Source organism: Rutidosis leptorrhynchoides, chromosome 5 (genome assembly GCF_046630445.1).
Source record: "Rutidosis leptorrhynchoides isolate AG116_Rl617_1_P2 chromosome 5, CSIRO_AGI_Rlap_v1, whole genome shotgun sequence".
Taxonomy (NCBI): Eukaryota; Viridiplantae; Streptophyta; class Magnoliopsida; order Asterales; family Asteraceae; genus Rutidosis; species Rutidosis leptorrhynchoides.
The window spans coordinates 293,714,639-293,735,765 of record NC_092337.1 but is presented as its reverse complement, the minus strand read 5'-3'; the positions used below and the strand labels follow the sequence as shown (position 1 = coordinate 293,735,765).

The 21,127-nt window shown below is 33.1% G+C and overlaps 1 protein-coding gene and 2 long non-coding RNA genes across 3 annotated transcripts; all 3 read right to left on the bottom strand.

Annotated features, from left to right (window-relative positions):
* Positions 1-5,898: 5,898 nt before the first annotated feature.
* LOC139849433 (uncharacterized) lies at positions 5,899-6,521 on the bottom strand. The gene is made up of 2 exons (XM_071839091.1): positions 6,416-6,521; positions 5,899-6,341 (listed from the first exon to the last, which is right to left on the bottom strand). The coding sequence occupies exons 1-2, from the start codon at positions 6,519-6,521 to the stop codon at positions 5,899-5,901; spliced, it is 549 nt and encodes a 182-aa protein (XP_071695192.1).
* A 1,914-nt stretch (positions 6,522-8,435) lies between these two features.
* Positions 8,436-11,306, bottom strand: LOC139850562 (uncharacterized). The gene is made up of 3 exons (XR_011760070.1): positions 10,385-11,306; positions 9,225-9,290; positions 8,436-8,736 (listed from the first exon to the last, which is right to left on the bottom strand). It is a non-coding gene; the product is annotated as an uncharacterized lncRNA (long non-coding RNA).
* A 1,682-nt stretch (positions 11,307-12,988) lies between these two features.
* Positions 12,989-15,403, bottom strand: LOC139846622 (uncharacterized). The gene is made up of 3 exons (XR_011759111.1): positions 15,062-15,403; positions 13,902-13,967; positions 12,989-13,413 (listed from the first exon to the last, which is right to left on the bottom strand). It is a non-coding gene; the product is annotated as an uncharacterized lncRNA (long non-coding RNA).
* Between the last annotated feature and the right edge of the window lie 5,724 nt (positions 15,404-21,127).

Below are 21,127 nucleotides of genomic sequence, written 5' to 3'. Positions count from 1 at the left end.
TTAAAATCTTGTTACAGTTTAAGTCCCCAATTAGTTGGAATATTTAACTTCGGGTATAAGGATAATTTGACGAGGACACTCGCACTTTATATTTATGACTGATGAACTGTTATGGACAAAAACCAGACGGACATATTAAATAATCCAGGACAAAGGACAATTAACCCATGGGCATAAAAACTAAAATCAACACGTCAAACATCATGATTACGGAAGTTTAAATAAGCATAATTCTTTTATTTCATATTTAATTTCCTTTATTTTATATTTAATTGCACTTCTAATTATCGCATTTTTATTGTTATTGTATTTAATCGCACTTTTAATTATCGTACTTTTTAATTATCGCAAGTTTATTTTATCGCACTATTATTATTCGCAATTTCATTTATCGTTATTTACTTCATGCTTTAATTTAAGTCTTGTATTTATTTTTAATATTTTACATTTGGTTTTAACTGCGACTAAAGTTTTAAAATCGACAAACCGGTCATTAAACGGTAAAAACCCCCCTTTATAATAATAATATTACTTATATATATATTTGTATTTTTATAAAAGTAAACTAATATAGCGTTGAGCTTTGTTTAAAAAAGATTCCCTGTGGAACGAACCGGACTTACTAAAAACTACACTACTGTACGATTAGGTACACTGCCTATAAGTGTTGTAGCAAGGTTTAAGTATATCCATTCTATAAATAAATAAATATCTTGTGTAAAATTGTATCGTATTTAATAGTGTTTCGTTGTAAAATTTAATAGTATTATATACCACTCCGCTACCACATCAATTACATTAGCTGTAACGGCCATTATAAGTACAAACTAGGGATGGCAATGACCACCCGATTCAGTGGATATCCATCCGATCTACCCGTTTCGTGATGAATATGGATGAACCTAAATTGATACAAATACGGATATGGGTGAACCTAAATAGATATGAATATGGATGTTGGAGGAGAATGTGGGTTAATGTGGGATTATGCTTAATGACTATACTAATCTTAACCCATAACAATAAGTGTTTTGATGATGACATATGTACATAACTCAAGGTGATGGTAGACATCTTGACATAAATATACAAGTTCACTAATCCACACTTACTCTAGCAAAAGACCAAAACCAAATAAAGCTTAAAATGAAAACTGAGCTACACGGTTAGGATCACGGTCGACCGCAAGTCAGACCATGGAGACTTGTACCCCGATTTATGAAATCTGGGTTGTACGGTCGACTCCACGGCCGACCGTGGATCGACCGTATAAGCTTCTGTCCCAAATTCCATCGATTTTAGTTAGAGTACTTCGGGGCATTTATAATCATGAAACCTGTTCAAACATGCTTAGAATAGTTACCTCATTCATACCCAAAGGAGTTTTGGTCACTAGAACACTAATCTTGATTAATCACGCCTAATTACATTGTAATGATGATTAAGCTTTGATCAAGGATAACACATAAGTGTTTTAGGAAAACATGTACATCTAAATGTATCTAGAAATTCTTAGGATGGTCACCAATTCCCAACCAAGAATTGCTCCTTCCTTATACATGTGTTGGATATTAATGTATACTTATACATTAATCTTGCAAATGCCACTTTGCAAGTAAAACTTACATAGCCTTAGCCTAATTCTATGTTATCACTATATGTTTAATTCTAAATTGTTTTGTGATCTCTTGCTCGTCATTACATGAATATTACTTGACTACTTGCTATTAATACATGTGTATTAATTGGCTATGTGTTAAGTGCTAAATGCTAAGTAGTTATTTAATATGTGTATGTATGAGCATGCTTTGTGATTAAAGTGGGTTTGTGTCATCAATGATATGTTGACCAACCAATAGAGATTTAGCAAATGTGTTAATTACAAATAAAGGATTATGACAAAACTAAGATTGCCTCAAATGATTATCATGACTTGTATCCAAGAATGTTAGACTTTCTACTTTGAGCATGACAAGTCACTATCAAGGCAATACATCCAAGGTAAATGGACATTTAATACATATAGTACTTGTATAGGATGTTGGGTATCTTTTGCAGGTGTTAAATGAAGTAAGTGTCCAAAGAGTGATGTCCAAAACTGATTCAAACGGCTATACAACAGATACATATTTGGACTGGACCACGTGCGATCGACCCACGGTCGGTCGTGGGTTAAGCCGCAGACACGGCTGACTTATTTATCTCTCCATATAAATAGCAAGGCTTAAAGAACTTTGAATACTTGGACCTCTTGCATGCTATAACTCAAAATCATCAGAGAATCACAAGAACATAACACTTTTACATATGTTTGTGATTAGCAAGAGAAGTTTTATAATCTCATAGATTACAAAAGGGGTGTTTGAAAACTTATTTCCACATTCATATCTTTCTAAGTTTGCATAGTGTTGTAATAATCCTTAGAATTGTCTTAGGATTGTCATCACTAGAAAAGGGTGAGTCTTTGTACTTTGTAATTAGAAGGATATGCTAGCTTAGCTATCTTCTTCCTTAAAGGGAATTAAAGAGTTGATTAATCTCATTGGAGATTAATACTTGTCCAAGGTTAAGACAAGTTGATCTAAGTTGGAGGTAATCTTTCAAAGGGATAGAAGGATTAGGTTTGTTGTCTAAGGAGAAGTAAAAGGCTTGTAAATCAGATCTCCACTGGATTTGGAGAAAGGTGCTTAGTGAAGCAAAAATCCCGATTAGTGAATCGGGGAGTGGATTAAGGTGGATTAGTTAACATCCACCCAAACCACTATAAATCCTTGTGTTTATGTTCTTTACTTTACGTTCCGCACCATTACAAACATAAATGCACCACAATGGTTTGAGTTGATTAAAGTGATCAAGTATTGTCCAAATCTTATTGATCATCGAAAAAGTTTTAAAAAATTGTATTAAGTAACTATTCACCCCCCCTCCCCCCCTTACTGCAATGGACATGGATGTAAAGTTTCATCCATTGAATATCCATTAACATATATATGCAAATACATAAATATAAATAAATGCTTACATATTTACTATTATAAATGCGTTTAACGTTAGATTTACATTTTGCTTTCAACCTTATAATAATAATGAAATAACTATAATACTACAATAAAACACATATATCTAACAAAATAAACGAACAAATTACATATTTAATTTTTCGTAATCTATGTTTAATAGTAAATTCAACCAACGTGTTCTATCTTCGACAAAGATTACATATTCTTGTGGATATATTTTGATTATCTCATGTTATATATATTTATGCTATACTATGTTTTTGTTTTCAATGCATATGAGGAAATATTTAACATCTTTTTAATATCCAATGGATATCAATTATCCCCCTTCATCCAGTGGATATGGATATGGATGGATGAACAAGTAAATGAATATGAACATAGATACGAATGAACATAAGCTAACTGGATAGATATGGATAAGACATCACTCGATCCATTGTCATCCATAGTGCAAACTAACAACGAAAGTTTTTTGACTTTAAAATATGTGTACATACATACAGCGTTGTAAAAACCCCGATTACTCATTTTTAAGAGCATCCGTTCTAATTTTCCAAAATAAGTTTAATTAATTAGTCAACGTCGATTGATTGGTCAAAATCGAATTTGGTAATCAAATTCGGTCAAAGTCAAAATTTGTTAACATATAACGTGAATTTAAACTAGAAATTTAGAGTTTTTGAACGAGATGAACAATTTTAGACAATTATGTTAAAGTTTATGTTTATCTTTATAATTTTCTCTAATATTTACGCATATATTTTTTGAAATTTAATATTTGAGTGTATAAAGTACAATGCGTTTAATCCTCAAATTGTCGATTACTTTTTTTAAAGTTCAAACCAATTAATCCCCGAAAAGTGAATTTTACAACCTTGATATATATATATATATATATATATATATATATATATATATATATATATATATATATATATATATATATATATATATATATATATATATACGAGCAGCTACAAAAAGGAAAAAAAAGAAAAAAAAAGATAAGAAAACTAAAGTTGAAAAGAACGAGAGGAAATATAAACCTAGACAGACTAAGCTTTGCCTAGTACGCAACCTGTCAAAAAATTCAAAAAAAAAATCTTGAAATTCTTCAAACTTCACACACACAAAATAAAATAAAATAAAATTCACAAAAAAACTTCAATGTCAGTCAACGTCCGTCTCGACCTATTAAGTTCCCGATCATCTCGACCTCGTCTCGCGTATTTTTCAACCTTTATTTTAAGTGCATACTATCGAAGAAATAATCAGATCAACAATATTTATAAAATGTCTGGTTTTGTTTATTCGCTATAAAAATCAGTAGATATGAATATGATAAAAGAATGTGCTTGACTACATTATCCAGTTTAGTATATACTCTTTTCGTCCCATATTTATAGTTCAATATTTCATTTACCACCGAAGCTTGACTCGAGTGGTATGGGGGTGAGATCCAACTTTGAGTACTGTCAATCCAGGTTCGATTCTCAATTCAAGTAGATAATTTTCAACCTTTGATGGTACCGCTAACATAAATGCGATTTGGAAAGGTTTATGGGGTTTTTTCCAACATTCGATGGTACTGCCAACATCGTGTGTATGGGTAACAAATGAAGGTATTCGATGTCGATATAGTCGTTCAAAAAAAAAAAAATGTAAAGTTATGTCTTCACATTTGGATTTAAAATAAAAGAATATGTAAAATGTAAGAAATAAAACTGTAAAGTAAAAAAAAAAAATATTAAGCTTTTAAATTCTGTATTTTTTATCTAGAAATAACGAGATCCGAATCAGCCCGCGCGATGCGGCAGGGGTTTTCGGCTTGCGTGTTCATATTTAATGTAGCGTTACGTAACGGCCCGTTTTAAGCCCCGTTTTATAGGTCGTTGTATTTAACGTTTTTTAAAAAATGTCCGTTTCGGACGCAGGTAGTTTCGTTTTGTTCGTAAAATTATCTCTAGTTTAATGGTGATGACGGAAAAATTTAATTCGCGTAAAAAAAAAGAGATATGACCCGTTAAAAATTTGGGTGAAATTTCTTTATATTTTTAAAATAAATTTACAATTTTATGTTTTTGACCCCTGTGAAATTTATAAATTGTACAATGTTTGAGGAGTGGGTATGAAAAATGTGTGGGTGGTGTCGTGTTTGTCCTTATGAGACAACCAAATTTTAGCTCACAATTAGTATATGTATAAATAAATAAATAAATAAATAAATAAATAAATAAATAAATAAATATAAATATAAATAAATAAATATATATAAATAATAAATAAATAAATATGAAACTGTGGGAGTATATAAACAAACATTAACTTTCTTATATGTGTTTCTTTTGTATCATTTATCTCATCATAGAAAATTAATATATTTAATATTAGCATGGATAAGTATTGACTTTCACTAAACTAAAATCACTTGTCATCGCTTATTCTCGATAAGATGTTTAATCTATCTATATTGATTAAATAAGTAAAGTACCTGACTAAAAATATATTGTCGAGACCAAATGCTATTTTAAGAGGCTTGTAACAATGTGATAAATACAAAACAAGAACAATATTCAACCGATATTTTTTTTTTTTTTTTTTTTTTTTTTGGGTAAAAGAGGTTACCCGGCGAATATATTAATAACCAAAAAGTTATACAAGACGCGCAGAGTTATAGGACAAACCCTATAACCTCACAAACAACTAAGCTTTAACAAACTATAAAGCTAAACAAGAGCAATGAGCTCCAAGAAACAAAAAACAAAACAACTCATGACACTTTCCAATCAGACTTGAGCCTAAGCGCACTAGCTGAAGACTTCCATTTGAAACTCATCAGTTTTAAACGAACTGTAGCATAAATCGCCTCATAAACCTAAGCCGGGGATCGATTACCCTTCTTGAAGATCCTTCTGTTCCGCTCTTGCCAAATAAAATAAACAGACGCCGCAAATAGCAACTTGATTATAACGAATCTAGCAATATTCCGTTTTGCAAAAGGAGACAGTAACAAAGCAAAATCCTTCCAAGCATGTGAACTAATTGGAAAATCAATATGCTGCAACACTAAAGTCCACACTTGCGATGCAAAAGGACAGGAAAAAAATAGATGATCATGTGTGTCAGGAACCAAATTGCATAACGGACACACAATGATGGCCCCATGATGAATTTCCCAAGCTTTTAATCTATCTTGAGTCTTCAATCTTTCCCCCATAAGTAACCAAAGGACAAACGCATGTCTCGGAATACAACGAGAGAACCAAACAACCGAATACCATGGAACATGAGCAGCACGCGGCCGAAGGTATTCCCATACTGCGAGATGGAAAATTCACATTTAGACCCATTAAGATCTCTCCACATTACCATGTCTGAAGAATTCGACATACCAGGAGGAGCCAAATTCGCCAGAACTATAAATCTATCGACCCAATCAATCGGCCAGGACCAAGATCCATTATGAACAAGGTCGGCAACAGTAAAGTTCAGTTGCATACCTGCTTAGATAATAGCTCGACGTCTAACAATATTTATTAAAGGGCCGACATCAGCCCATTCATCAAACCATGCTGACGTGTTTTCACCATTTCCGAATTCAACCGATATTTAACCGGTATATAATGTAGATAATCAAAATTTAACCTCTACCGAATTCTCTACGTATAAACAACTAGCTCGACTCTCAAATATTTCTTATTGATTACATATGATCTCATTTCATCAAGACTCAGCTTTTTTTCCTTGAAAATTTCAGGACTAAACATGAAGATGCGTCAACTTCCATAAATAAGAAAATGTTAAATTAAGTTATTAGCTACTAGTCCGTACCTTTTAGAAAGTTATTCAATTGTATCAAGTTGGTATAGTAGCAATTGTGTATTTAGTTTGATTTAATGTAGAAGAATATGAAATACCTATGCTAAATGTTTTGGCAATAGATTTTGTCAAAAAGAGTTCATAGTTCCTTTTTTTAACTTTTAACAATTTTTTTAAGGCAAATTCACACACCTACCAATTACTAACACAAATATATACATCACGAAATGTCTTAAACAGGAATCGAACCCTCAACCTCAAAGTTGTAAGGGTGACTTAGATACCGCCAAGTCATTGCCTATTTGTACTTTAACAATTTTCTTACATTATTGTTTCTAGCTCCGGATATCAATTGAGCTGTACATGAGAAGGTTCGGCTCAAAGTTACACGTAGAAGTTAAAAGAGGGAAAATGGAGTAAAATCAGAAGAAAGAAGGCTAAGTAACGGAAGCTATGGATTTCATTAATGAAGAAACAAAATGAGTGGGTTTTTATTTGATGATAATATACTTGATAATGGTTCAAGGACATTGTTTAAACCCCAACCCTTAGAATTTTTTTTTTAAACCCCAACCCTTAGAATAGGGCATTCTTGCATTAATGTGACGACATCAACGGCCAATATTCATTGGACGGCCGCATTTGGTGGTCACCATTGGATGGAGCCATGAACATTGTGGAATTACCTTTTTCTACCAACGTACAAATAAATGACCATGTTTTTTTTTTTTTTTTTTTTACAAATTTATGCATCCTTCCAAAACAATAATGCAAAGTGAACTCCACCGAAACAGCAAACATCACATCAATATTTGCAACATAATTTACTTAATTACCAATATATTTGTTTTTACCTTTTACAATATATTTACTTGTATAATTTGCCCCAACTGACCTGTTGAGTTTAATCGCTACACTACAACTAATCTAATCTTTGTAATTTTTGTAACTTTTTGAATGAATTTTCAACACTTAATATAAGTTAAAAATGTAGAAAAAATGACGTTATCAAAAATTGATTTGATACGTGAAAAATATAGCGACTAAAATGTAAGATTTAAGTTATAAATATGCATATATATTCTCATTTTGTCTCATTTAAGCTATATACCTAAAATAATACCATTGTAGCATACAAAGTTTCAAAACGTGTATTTATGTCAATAATTGTGACCGGCTACTGGTACAACCGATAAAAAGAATTAAGTGACTTTTTTTTCAAACGCTGACATGTAATATAAGTTTGTAAGGAGTGTTGTTACTCTGTATATCTTCATCTTTTTCATCACTACTCCATAAACCATAACCAAATTTATCACAATAACCTTAAACAAGTATAACCTAATTAATTGTTGTTGCAACTCCATAAACCCAACTTCATAGCCCCAATTGATTAAATGTGTTCCTTTCACATCCCCAATTGATTGTTGCAGCAAGTATAACCTAATTGATGGTTGCTGCAACCCCAATCGAACCATCTTGTTTACAGTGTAACGACCCGACCAAAACCATTATTGACGGCGCCGTTAACTTAGGTCCCGTTGCGTGGTCGTAGTCCCTATATGAGACTCGTTTGACCAAAATTATGTCGCATTCATTTGAAAGGTGCAAGACTTGCAAGTTTAGTTTACAAAACCGTTCGACAACAAGTCTAAGTTTACAAAAGTCATAAAGTATAAATGAAATAACTTGCGACATAATTAGTTTAAAAAATACAGTTGCTATAAATAGCGTAAGTATGTAAACAATATGTTTGAATCCAAAGGTGCTATCACTAGCGTATGTATGTATGTATCTTGACTCCAAGCAAATGATCAGAGTGTATGCATGTATGCTTGACCCCAAGCAAGTATGAGTGAACGCGGAAGCATATATCAAATAGCCAAGTATGAACCTGAGAAACATATAGAAAACTGTCAACGAAAAACGTTGGTGAAATCATAGGTGTTTGTAAACGTTGTTTTTGAACCACAAGATTTAGTATTCCCATAGTTGATTATCAAAATCGTTTGCATTCCAAAAGTATTGTTCGCGAGCACCCAATTATCAAGACTTAACGTTTCCTTCCATAGAACCCCATCACAATAGTGTTAGAACATACACTGTTTCTCGAAAATATATTTCATCCGTAGACGGTAGCGAACCGTCCGTAATGAGGGTTTGTCAAACCCGTATGGCCACACAATATAAGTTCTCGCTTACACCCTGCAAGTGTAACTAATGATAATCGAATTGAGGATTTTTGTTCTAACTCGCTGTGGAATGTTTGTTTCCTTGTACTTGTGTTCAAAGTAATAAAGTATGTAGTATAAAACTGTATATGTTTCTCATCCCATAATTTAAAAGTATAAAAGTTGTTGAAAGATGGGACTATGATCTCACCTCGAGTGCACGAGTATAAAAGTACTTCACAAAGTAACGTATGCATGAAAGTTGCTTAGCCTTGACCTAAACAAGTAAGTTGTATCAATTAACCGGTTACGACACAAGGTCGGGTGAAATGTGTTCAATTAGTCCTATAGCTCGTTACGACTCGATTATGTAGCATGTGAATCAAATTGTCAAGTTTCATGCAAGATACAAGTACAGAAACAAGTTAGGAAGGTTGCATAATCATTTGGTTAAGTTTGACAAAAAGTCAAACTTTGGTCGGTCAAAGTCAACGAAAGTCAACACGTTCGGGTCGGGTCCCGAACTATTTTTCTGAGGTTTTTAATCATATATGAGCATGTTAGAACAAGTTTCATGTGAATCGGAGGTCCGTAGTATGCCAAACATTTTTCGTATTTTGGACATGGAGGTCAGAACCTGACCACGGCATATGCCGCGCCGCGGCCAGAGGTGTCGCGCCGCGACATTAGGCGTGGCCTGGTACCTGGTCAGTTTCAAATGTTCAAGTCTTGGTCAAAACTTCAAACAACCATAAAACGCAAACCGTAAACAACTAGAAGGCGTATCTTATACCGTTGGAAAGCTCTTTTGACAAGGAACACAACTAAACATGTATCATCAATCAAAAACATCATTTTCAACACCCGATTTCTCGTCAAGTGATCAATAAAAGTCTACTTTCAAATTTTCAAGTTCATCAAATGCATTTTGAGTTTTGGGAATCCAATTCTCACATATGATATGCCGTTTTGAAGGTAATGAGGCATACATTACAACTAAACACTAACAATTAACATTCCATGGCATTCAAGCATCCAAAAATTCATGTCAAGAACTATCAAACCCTAGTCAAACATCTCAAAATCAATAATCATGCTTTTGAAGTTTTCTTAATCAACCTACACATCAAATTGAAGCTAATGATGCTAGTAACACATTTAATACATGAACTTTAACAATTAAACAACATTTAATCATCCAAAATTAAAGATTAAGCACACCCATTTCAAAGTTCATACTAGTTACTCCAAATCAACAAATCGAGCAAACAAAACATATATTCATATTATACACGAGCCATAGACACTAACTAATACAATTTCAAGTCAAAAACACGAATTTAAAGAAAATTAGTGATTTTAGAAAGTTACCCAAAATGGATGAAATTGGTACCAAATCGAAGAGGATGAAGAGAGGATCACGAATATGTAATTTGTTTTGAAGTTTGCTTCCCGATCCGGATTTAGATGATGATTTATGTTTGTGTTCTTGAGAGAAAGAAAAAAGAAAGAAAGAAAAAAAATAGAAATGGATGAATGAGTGGGTGGAGGTGGTGAGTGGTTGACTAGTCAACTACTAGCCACCTCTTTGGTCAAGTGGCGGAACTAGTCCCTCAAGTTTCAGAGCGGGTGCGGGAATTAACCAAACGAATATTTTGAAAACGCTCGAGTAAATGAGTGATGTTATAATTAAATAACGGAAATATTATGAACGTTAGTCAACGGAAACTACGAATTTAAATAATGAAAGATATTATAAAAAAAAAAGATAGTGTTAAAAATAAATTTAACGGAAAAACGCGGGATGTTACATTACCTACACCTTAAAAGAAATTTCGTCCCGAAATTTAGTTGGAAGTAGTAGTTGTTGAATCTTCCTCGAGATCTTGCGTTGTAAATTCTACGGATAAGTGAAGGTACGCCCTTGGGCATTTCAACGAACTTCGACAGTCGCGATTTTACGTTGGTTCAAAGTTTGGTTTCACGATTTATAATTCAACCGGTCCTCCTAGGAAGTGAAGTTTGTCATCGATAGTAAGCTCATCAAAAGGAATAACAAGTTCTTGTTTCGCAAGACAGTTCTGTAAGTTGATTCATAGAATGTAGGATGAACGGAGACTCAAACGTGTCGGAAAATCTAAACGGCTAGTAACGGCTTCAAAACGCCCCCGGATTCTAAAAGGTTTTGTGTATCGCAGATTTAGCTTTCTATGTTTCCCGAAACGGATTGCACCTTCTCAAGGTGCTACTTTTAACGTTACGCGGTTGCCCACTTGGAATTCGAGAGGTTCACGTCTAACATCGGCATAGTTCTTTTGGCGACTACGATCCGCCTTGAGCCTTTCTTGGAATTGAAAAATTTTTGGGTTGTTTCATGAATGATTTCGGGTCCGGTGGTTCGCTTGTCACCTACTTCGGTTCAACAATTTAAGAAAACGACAATTACGGCTATACGGGTCCTCGAAAAGTGTGACGTTAATACTCGAATGAAAATTATTGTAGTAAGAGAATTCGGCTAAAGGCAACTACTTTTCTCAAGTAAATTGAAGTTGATAACGCAAATTCGTTTTATGGTTTCCAAGGTTTGAATCGTATGTTTGCTCGGTCCGTCGGGTTGTGGTTGATGTGTTGTACTCATGTTTAAACGTGGTCCCGAGGCTTTTTGTAAGGCACCCCGAAATCTAAAAGTGAAACGAGGATCTCGATCCGAAACGAGGTACATCTCTTTAAGGTATAATTGAAAGAGTTTGTTAGGACGTGAAAACGTTTGTTGGAACAAATTTCTGTTTCTCAAGAATTTCGCGCCGCGGAAGATTTATCGGTTTCCGAAAATGTTCAACAGGACTATTCACCCTCGAGGCGAATACTAGTATAGTGTGAAGAGTCTCTCTCTCCATTGAGAATTTAGATAAAATATTTCCTTAAACGGAAGTACGAGTGTAAGGCGAGAGAAGTTTTCGCCTCGATGTGAGCATACCAAGCATTTTTTAGTTCGTCTATAAAAACTATAAGAAAACAAGATAGTACACACGTGTAACATATGTTTGAAGTCGGAAGAATTTGTCATTCATTCGGAAGCATAAATATGGTTCGATAATAATCGAAGATGTGTCCCGGGTATGGTTGTTATCAATATTCTCAGAGTTTTCGGATATCCCAAACAAGAAAAATAAAGTCATGTACATGGCTCATGGTGGTGTTTAGGTTGATCGAGTCTAACCACCATCACGTGTCACTAGAACTTTGGTATGTCTTACCGTAATATAACCACGTTGATCGAGTGTCGTTATATTACGCTAACTCATACCTCCATTCCCACATCACTCTATAGATTCAAGTTCGTGTAATCGTGAAGTTTAAAATAAAAAAGTGTAACGACGTCTCTAACGTGACTCGTATTGAATCGAAAGAATTAGTGCAACTATAAAGAAGCGTTCCCCGAGGGAAGTGTATAAATGATTGTTCACGTTAATGTGGTTCGAGTCAGACAATAAGGTATTCAGGTATGAAAAGAGTAACGAGTCATGATAACGAGTAGCACGCAACCGTAGTGATAAATGTTGATGACGATACTCACCTAGAGTAGTGATGGTAGTAACACCAAAAAGTAGATAGTAAGAAACACCAGTGGGAAACCGATAGTAAGTTGAAACGGTGGCAAAATAACAATCCGGGAGACAGAGTTCCCGAACAAGTGTGACTAATGAAGTCGTCGTCATCCATACGTGTATGAATCATGAATTTACGTGTGTTACCAAAAAGTGGCGGAATACGAGTTCGTATGATGAAGGTTGGGTACCATTAAAAAGTTTGCCTAAGAATGATTCAAGTATAATGCACAAGTAGTCAAGTAAGTGCTATCTATAGCAAATGTATGTCAGAATGCAAATGCTAACTATCCGGTTGTAGTCTAGACTCACTAATGCGTCCTAACGACTCTGTTAGACACACTAATGCACGTCCTAGTTCCCTACAACCAACGCTCTGACACCACTTGTAACGACCCGACCAAAACCGTTATTGACGGCGCCGTTAACTTAGGTCCCGTTGCGTGGTCGTAGTCCCTATATGAGACTCGTTTGACCAAAATTATGTCGCATTCATTTGAAAGGTGCAAGACTTGCAAGTTTAGTTTACAAAACCGTTCGACAACAAGTCTAAGTTTACAAAAGTCATAAAGTATAAATGAAATAACTTGCGACATAATTAGTTTAAAAAATACAGTTGCTATAAATAGCGTAAGTATGTAAACAATATGTTTGAATCCAAAGGTGCTATCACTAGCGTATGTATGTATGTATCTTGACTCCAAGCAAATGATCAGAGTGTATGCATGTATGCTTGACCCCAAGCAAGTATGAGTGAACGCGGAAGCATATATCAAATAGCCAAGTATGAACCTGAGAAACATATAGAAAACTGTCAACGAAAAACGTTGGTGAAATCATAGGTGTTTGTAAACGTTGTTTTTGAACCACAAGATTTAGTATTCCCATAGTTGATTATCAAAATCGTTTGCATTCCAAAAGTATTGTTCGCGAGCACCCAATTATCAAGACTTAACGTTTCCTTCCATAGAACCCCATCACAATAGTGTTAGAACATACACTGTTTCTCGAAAATATATTTCATCCATAGACGGTAGCGAACCGTCCGTAATGAGGGTTTGTCAAACCCGTATGGCCACACAATATAAGTTCTCGCTTACACCCTGCAAGTGTAACTAATGATAATCGAATTGAGGATTTTTGTTCTAACTCGCTGTGGAATGTTTGTTTCCTTGTACTTGTGTTCAAAGTAATAAAGTATGTAGTATAAAACTGTATATGTTTCTCATCCCATAATTTAAAAGTATAAAAGTTGTTGAAAGATGGGACTATGATCTCACCTCGAGTGCACGAGTATAAAAGTACTTCACAAAGTAACGTATGCATGAAAGTTGCTTAGCCTTGACCTAAACAAGTAAGTTGTATCAATTAACCGGTTATGACACAAGGTCGGGTGAAATGTGTTCAATTAGTCCTATGGCTCGTTACGACTCGATTATGTAGCATGTGAATCAAATTGTCAAGTTTCATGCAAGATACAAGTACAGAAACAAGTTAGGAAGGTTGCATAATCATTTGGTTAAGTTTGACAAAAAGTCAAACTTTGGTCGGTCAAAGTCAACGAAAGTCAACACGTTCGGGTCGGGTCCCGAACTATTTTTCTGAGGTTTTTAATCATATATGAGCATGTTAGAACAAGTTTCATGTGAATCGGAGGTCCGTAGTATGCCAAACATTTTTTGTATTTTGGACATGGAGGTCAGAACCTGACCACGGAATATGCCGCGCCGCGGCCAGAGGTGTCGCGCCGCGATATTAGGCGTGGCCTGGTACCTGGTCAGTTTCAAATGTTCAAGTCTTGGTCAAAACTTCAAACAACCATAAAACGCAAACCGTAAACAACTAGAAGGCGTATCTTATACCGTTGGAAAGCTCTTTTGACAAGGAACACAACTAAACATGTATCATCAATCAAAAACATCATTTTCAACAACCGATTTCTCGTCAAGTGATCAATAAAAGTCTACTTTCAAATTTTCAAGTTCATCAAATGCATTTTGAGTTTCGGGAATCCAATTCTCACATATGATATGCCGTTTTGAAGGTAATGAGGCATACATTACAACTAAACACTAACAATTAACATTCCATGGCATTCAAGCATCCAAAAATTCATGTCAAGAACTATCAAACCCTAGTCAAACATCTCAAAATCAATAATCATGCTTTTGAAGTTTTCTTAATCAACCTACACATCAAATTGAAGCTAATGATGCTAGTAACACATTTAATACATGAACTTTAACAATTAAACAACATTTAATCATCCAAAATCAAAGATTAAGCACACCCATTTCAAAGTTCATACTAGTTACTCCAAATCAACAAATCGAGCAAACAAAACATATATTCATATTATACACGAGCCATAGACACTAACTAACACAATTTCAAGTCAAAAACACGAATTTAAAGAAAATTAGTGATTTTAGAAAGTTACCCAAAATGGATGAAATTGGTACCAAATCGAAGAGGATGAAGAGAGGATCACGAATATGTAATTTGTTTTGAAGTTTGCTTCCCGATCCGGATTTAGATGATGATTTATGTTTGTGTTCTTGAGAGAAAGAAAAAAGAAAGAAAGAAAAAAAAATAGAAATGGATGAATGAGTGGGTGGAGGTGGTGAGTGGTTGACTAGTCAACTACTAGCCACCTCTTTGGTCAAGTGGCGGAACTAGTCCCTCAAGTTTCAGAGCGGGTGCGGGAATTAACCAAACGAATATTTTGAAAACGCTCGAGTAAATGAGTGATGTTATAATTAAATAACGGAAATATTATGAACGTTAGTCAACGGAAACTACGAATTTAAATAACGAAAGATATTATAAAAAAAAAAAAAGATAGTGTTAAAAATAAATTTAACGGAAAAACGCGGGATGTTACATACAGCGAGTCATCGTGAAACCCACAGTCTCCACCGAAATCTGTTACTGCTGGTAACCCCAATTAAAACCCATAGTCATCGTGAACCACCTTGTTTTTTGATCATATACATAGCATTGTATATATATATTTTGTTTGCTAAAGGTTAAAAACAGAAGTTGCGCGGAGTATATTCAAAAGGCTTGGCATATCCGCTGAAAATTAAGTCTGCGGATTATGGTGCGTTAATAAAAGACTGCGGGTCACTTCACTAACTCACCGCGGATAGTTAGACGATCCGCATACCGCGAATATTTTGAATACTATAAATAGAGAGCTTGGCCTCTCATTTATAGGTTGTTGATTCTCTGCCATTTGGCCAGACCTTTGTAATTTTCCCTTGTGATCTTGCCCAAGGAATTTTTACATTGAGTTAAGGTGAATCATGCTAATCAACAATCAAGACCGGGTCGGGGTGGTTGATCACTTGATTGATAAAGTGAAAGACGATCATCAAGGCCCAAAATAATCATCAAACATCCTATCCTCCATCTAAATATCATTGCACTCAATCCTTAATTAAGTATCTTTAATCGAGGATTGATCAATTGGCGTCATCCATGGGACAAGTTCAAAATTAAACATGAAATTTTTGTTTTCTGCTATCAAACAATTAAAATTACTTGTTTAATTTCAATCGTGTACTGTTATGATGATTTGCAGGAACTTTCTAAGGCGTACCAGTTGATTTGATCATCAGCCATGGCAACTAATGCAAAGCAAGTAAACAGCTCCGCGAATGCTGATATGCTGGCTAGTGAATCGCAAAATACCTTATGTGACGACCCGGAAATTTCTGACCAAATTTAAACTTGATCTTTATATGTTTCCGACACGATAAGAAAAGTCTATAATGTTGAGTCTCGAAAACTTTAAACTGTGTTCATGTATACATTTGACTTTGACTATTCCCGACGATTCACGAACAAATGTTTGTAAATAAATATGTATATATATATATATATATATATATATAAAATTTGCAATCATAATATAAACATTAGAACTAAATATGTAAAATAGGACACAAAATAATTATGTGTAAATTTAAAATGAAGTTATATATATATATATATATATATATATATATATATATATATATATATATATATATATATATATATATATATATATATATATATATATATATATATATATATATATATATATATATATATATATATATATATATATATATATAATTTCTATGAATTATTATTATTATATGAATATTGTAATATATATAAAATTTATAAATAATAAATATTCAATAAAGGTTATTATATAATTTATGATTATTAAATATTACATAATTGATAATATATAATATAAGTTAAAATATAGGTGTTATATTTATATTTATACTTTTATTATCATTAGAAATATTAACATTAATATTAATATCAGTATTATTAATAATATTATATGAAGATTGAAACATTTGATTTGTTACATTATTATTAATATTATTATCATTGTTATTTATTATTATTGTTAGTAATATAATTATTAGTATTATTAATCTTAATATTATTATTATTAATATATTTATATTTATTAATTATTAATATTTACTAAATATAAGATGTAAAAATAGAAGATTACAAATTCTGTAAAATTCGCTACCTACTTAATTCCTTCTCCTATTTCTGATTGAATAATTTGTCTACCATCCTCACTAATTAACAATTAAAAGTACTACAAATTATTCGATTCAATTTATGTCATTATCTCATTCTTATTTTTCTATATTTTTTTTCTCCAACTTGATTTAACCCGTCGACCTATTTTCACTATAAACCAAGGGAGTTACTCAAGAATATGAATACATACAATCGACTTAACATCCCCATTACCAAATATCACTATCAAGCTTTATCTCTTTTGTTTTATGTACGTCCATCTCACAATTTCTTCTATCCGTGATTTACATTGAGATTCGAGTTTAATACTATACTTAATTTAATTGAAATCATTGTGTTGTTTTTTCTTTATTCGATTCATATCACTTTTATATTATATGTATACATAATACATATACATATGAATTATATGAAACACCTCTCAAATATCTCTCTTTCCTTTGTTAAAGCAACAATGAGAACCATCACCCAACAACATGACGATCACCAAAATCAATCCTAAGTCTCACGGCTGATACTGCTGTTACTCCGGTTATTTTTGTCCAAGGATATACACCCGACACCATCGAACAATCACACTCATGTTATCGTGTGATCACCACTTCTACCGCCTGTCACCACCGTGAACACAAACCCACCGTCATCTCTTTGATGAAACTCACTTCTACTTTTCGGTTGCATTTAAACAACAAAACAACCATTATCAATCATTAAACCAATATCCTCTATATTTTTCTCTCGCTATTTGTTTCTGTTTTTGAATCCCCACGATAATCCCCACCCGTCAACCCAATCAAGAACCGAGACCACCATTTTCAATCCTTGAAACAACCTCCACCATCACCACAACAACCACTACCGCCAAAACAACTACTATCGTGGATTCACTGCTACGACTATTATTATTATTATTTTGTTTTTTTTGTTTCCTCGTCAAACAAAACAGGTACCACTGTGATCTCTTCCATAAATTAACAACCACAAACTTTTTTCCCTTTTCTATATTCTTCTATAATTGTTACTTGGTTGTTCGGTACTCAAACTGTTGCTCGCCTGATTGCTGTTATATCTGCTATTATGAAACCGTAAACCACCACCAATCTTTTCTTGTCACCTTCTTTTTTTCTTGAAAACCCCACAACCTATTTATTTCTATTTCATTTTTTTTTGTCTCCTGGTTATGCGAACAAACAGTAACCTAAAGAAGCTATGGTTGCTGCTGTGCTGCTCCTTTTCGTAATCCTGAATACCACCACACACGATGATGATTAGAAGTTGTTGATGACTACTGTTACATATGATAATGATATTGTAGCCCAAAAGATGGGACAATGATAATTTAATAGGCGAATATATTTTTTGTTGATGATTGATGAGGAGCTGTAAAGTTAAATGATGATTATAATTAGTGTAGTGGATGCTGATACATTGATGATGCGTAGATGATGCTTTATCTGTGTTCACCGACACTTTTTTTTTACTCTTCTTCTGCGAGTTTCGTGATTAAAAATGGATATTAACCCTAATACATTGGACCGTGATATTTTTTTTCTTTTGGACTATGATTGAGCCGAATCATTCGAGCAATTGGACCATTTAATCTTTGGTGGACTTGTGACCTTGATTAGTTATTAGTGGGCCGAGAGTCATGTTATATTGGGCCGTACGATGATGAAAGATAATTGTATGATGTTAATGATGACAGTGAATTATGATGATTATGGAGATGATGTGATGATGCACTATGATAATCATAAGATGATGGATGATGCCGATGGTAAGGGTTTATGATGCATGATGATGAGGATAGTGATGATAAAACCGTATGATGATGATGGTAGGATGCCATGATGATAATAATAAGTGAATGATGATGATGAATACAGTAATATTGATGATGATCTTATTAAAATGGGGATCGTGTGGATTATGATATTAATGATCATTTATTAATGATGGGAATAATGATAATGATAACTGTTAGTATGGTATTAATGGTGATAAAATAATTAGATGATAATGAGATGATCATGAATTAAAATGATGATGATGATGTGATGAAATGGTGTTGAAGTTGTGAAGGAAATGGGTTAAATAAACCTAAATTATAGTTATAAACAGAAAGCGAGATTAGAGGAGTGGTTAAAGATGTTATCAGGTTAGCGGGACGTCGCGGGTTCGAGCCACGTCTGGGGCATTTTTTTAGGAAAGCTCTAAAGGTAGTTTTTAATAATAATATTATTATTATTTTCATTATTATTATTATGATTATTATTATTTTCATTTTTGTTATTATTATTATTATTATTATTATTATTATTATTATTATTATTATTATTATTATTATTATTATTATTATTATTATTATTATTATTATTATTATTATATTATCATAACAAATAAATATTTTGTATATAAAAATATACTTAACTATAATTATATAAACACTACCTATAGTTATATATTAAAAATATTAATATTTCTATTATGTATATATAAAATAAATACATACATAACATGTTATTTAAGATAGAATATATATTAGAATTTAGTACAAATTATATAAACTACAACACTAAATATATAAATACTATATATATAATAGATGGAATTATTTGAGTTTCATTATATGTTTTAATATATATAATTAATATAGGTTTGTAAATCCGAGGCCAACCTTGCACTTGTTCAATGACGTCATATGTATTTTTACTACGAAATACAGTATAGTGAGTTTCATTTGCCTTTTTACCCTTTATATTTTTGGGCTGAGAATGCATGCGCAATTTTTATAAATGTTTTACGGAATAGACACAAGTAATTGAAACTACATTATATGGGTGAATGATCGAAGCCGAATATGCCCCTTTTGCTTGGTAACCTAAGAATTAGTAAACTGATCTACTAATTGACGCGAATCCTAAAGATAGATCTATTGGGCCTAACGAACCTCATCCAAAGTACCGGATGCTTTAGTACTTCGATGTTGTTTTTATCATGTCCGAAGGATTTCCCGGAATGATAGGGGATATTCTTATATGCATCTAGTTAATGTCGGTTACCAGGTGTTCACCATATGAATGATTATTTTTGTCTCTATGCATGGGACGTATATTTATGAGAACTGGAAATAAAATTCTTGTGGTTTATTAAAATGATGGAAATGATTATTTATGTTAAACTAATGAACTCACCAACCTTTTGGTTGACACTTTAAAGCATGTTTATTCTCAGGTATGAAAGAAATCTTTCGCTGTGCATTAGCTCATTTTAAGGATATTATTTGGAGTCATTCATGGCATATTTCGAAAGACGTTGCATTCGAGTCGTTGAGTTCATCAAGATTATTATTAAGTCAAATATAGTTGGATGTATTATGAAATGGTATGCATAGTGTCAACTTTTGATGAAAAGAAAGTTTGTCTTTTAAAAACGAATGCAATGTTTGTAAAATGTATCATATAGAGGTCAAATACCTCGTGATGTAATCAACTATTATGAATCGTTTATAATCGATATGGACTTCGTCCAGATGGATTAGGACGGGTCTCTACAGTTGGTATCAGAGCGGTGGTCGTAGTGAACCAGGTCTTGCATTAGTGTGTCTAACTAGTAGTTGTTAGGATGCATTAATGAGTCTGGACTTCGACCTAGTAGTTGTTAGGTTATATTAGTAAGTCTGGACTTGAACCTGGGCTGCATGTTAAAAGTTTTTGCTTACCACCATTAGTCGAAAAATATCTGCTTATCATTTTCAGTCTCGACACGTCTTATTGCAATTATTGCATAGTTAGTGTACAAACGAATTCATATCCCATCACATTAAACTTTGTCTGACAAGTTTCCTTAATTCCCTCCATAATCTACAGGATCTTCTGTACTATACATAGGTATCCTATGTAATTAGCATATCATCCGATATCCGAAAATAATTTCATAT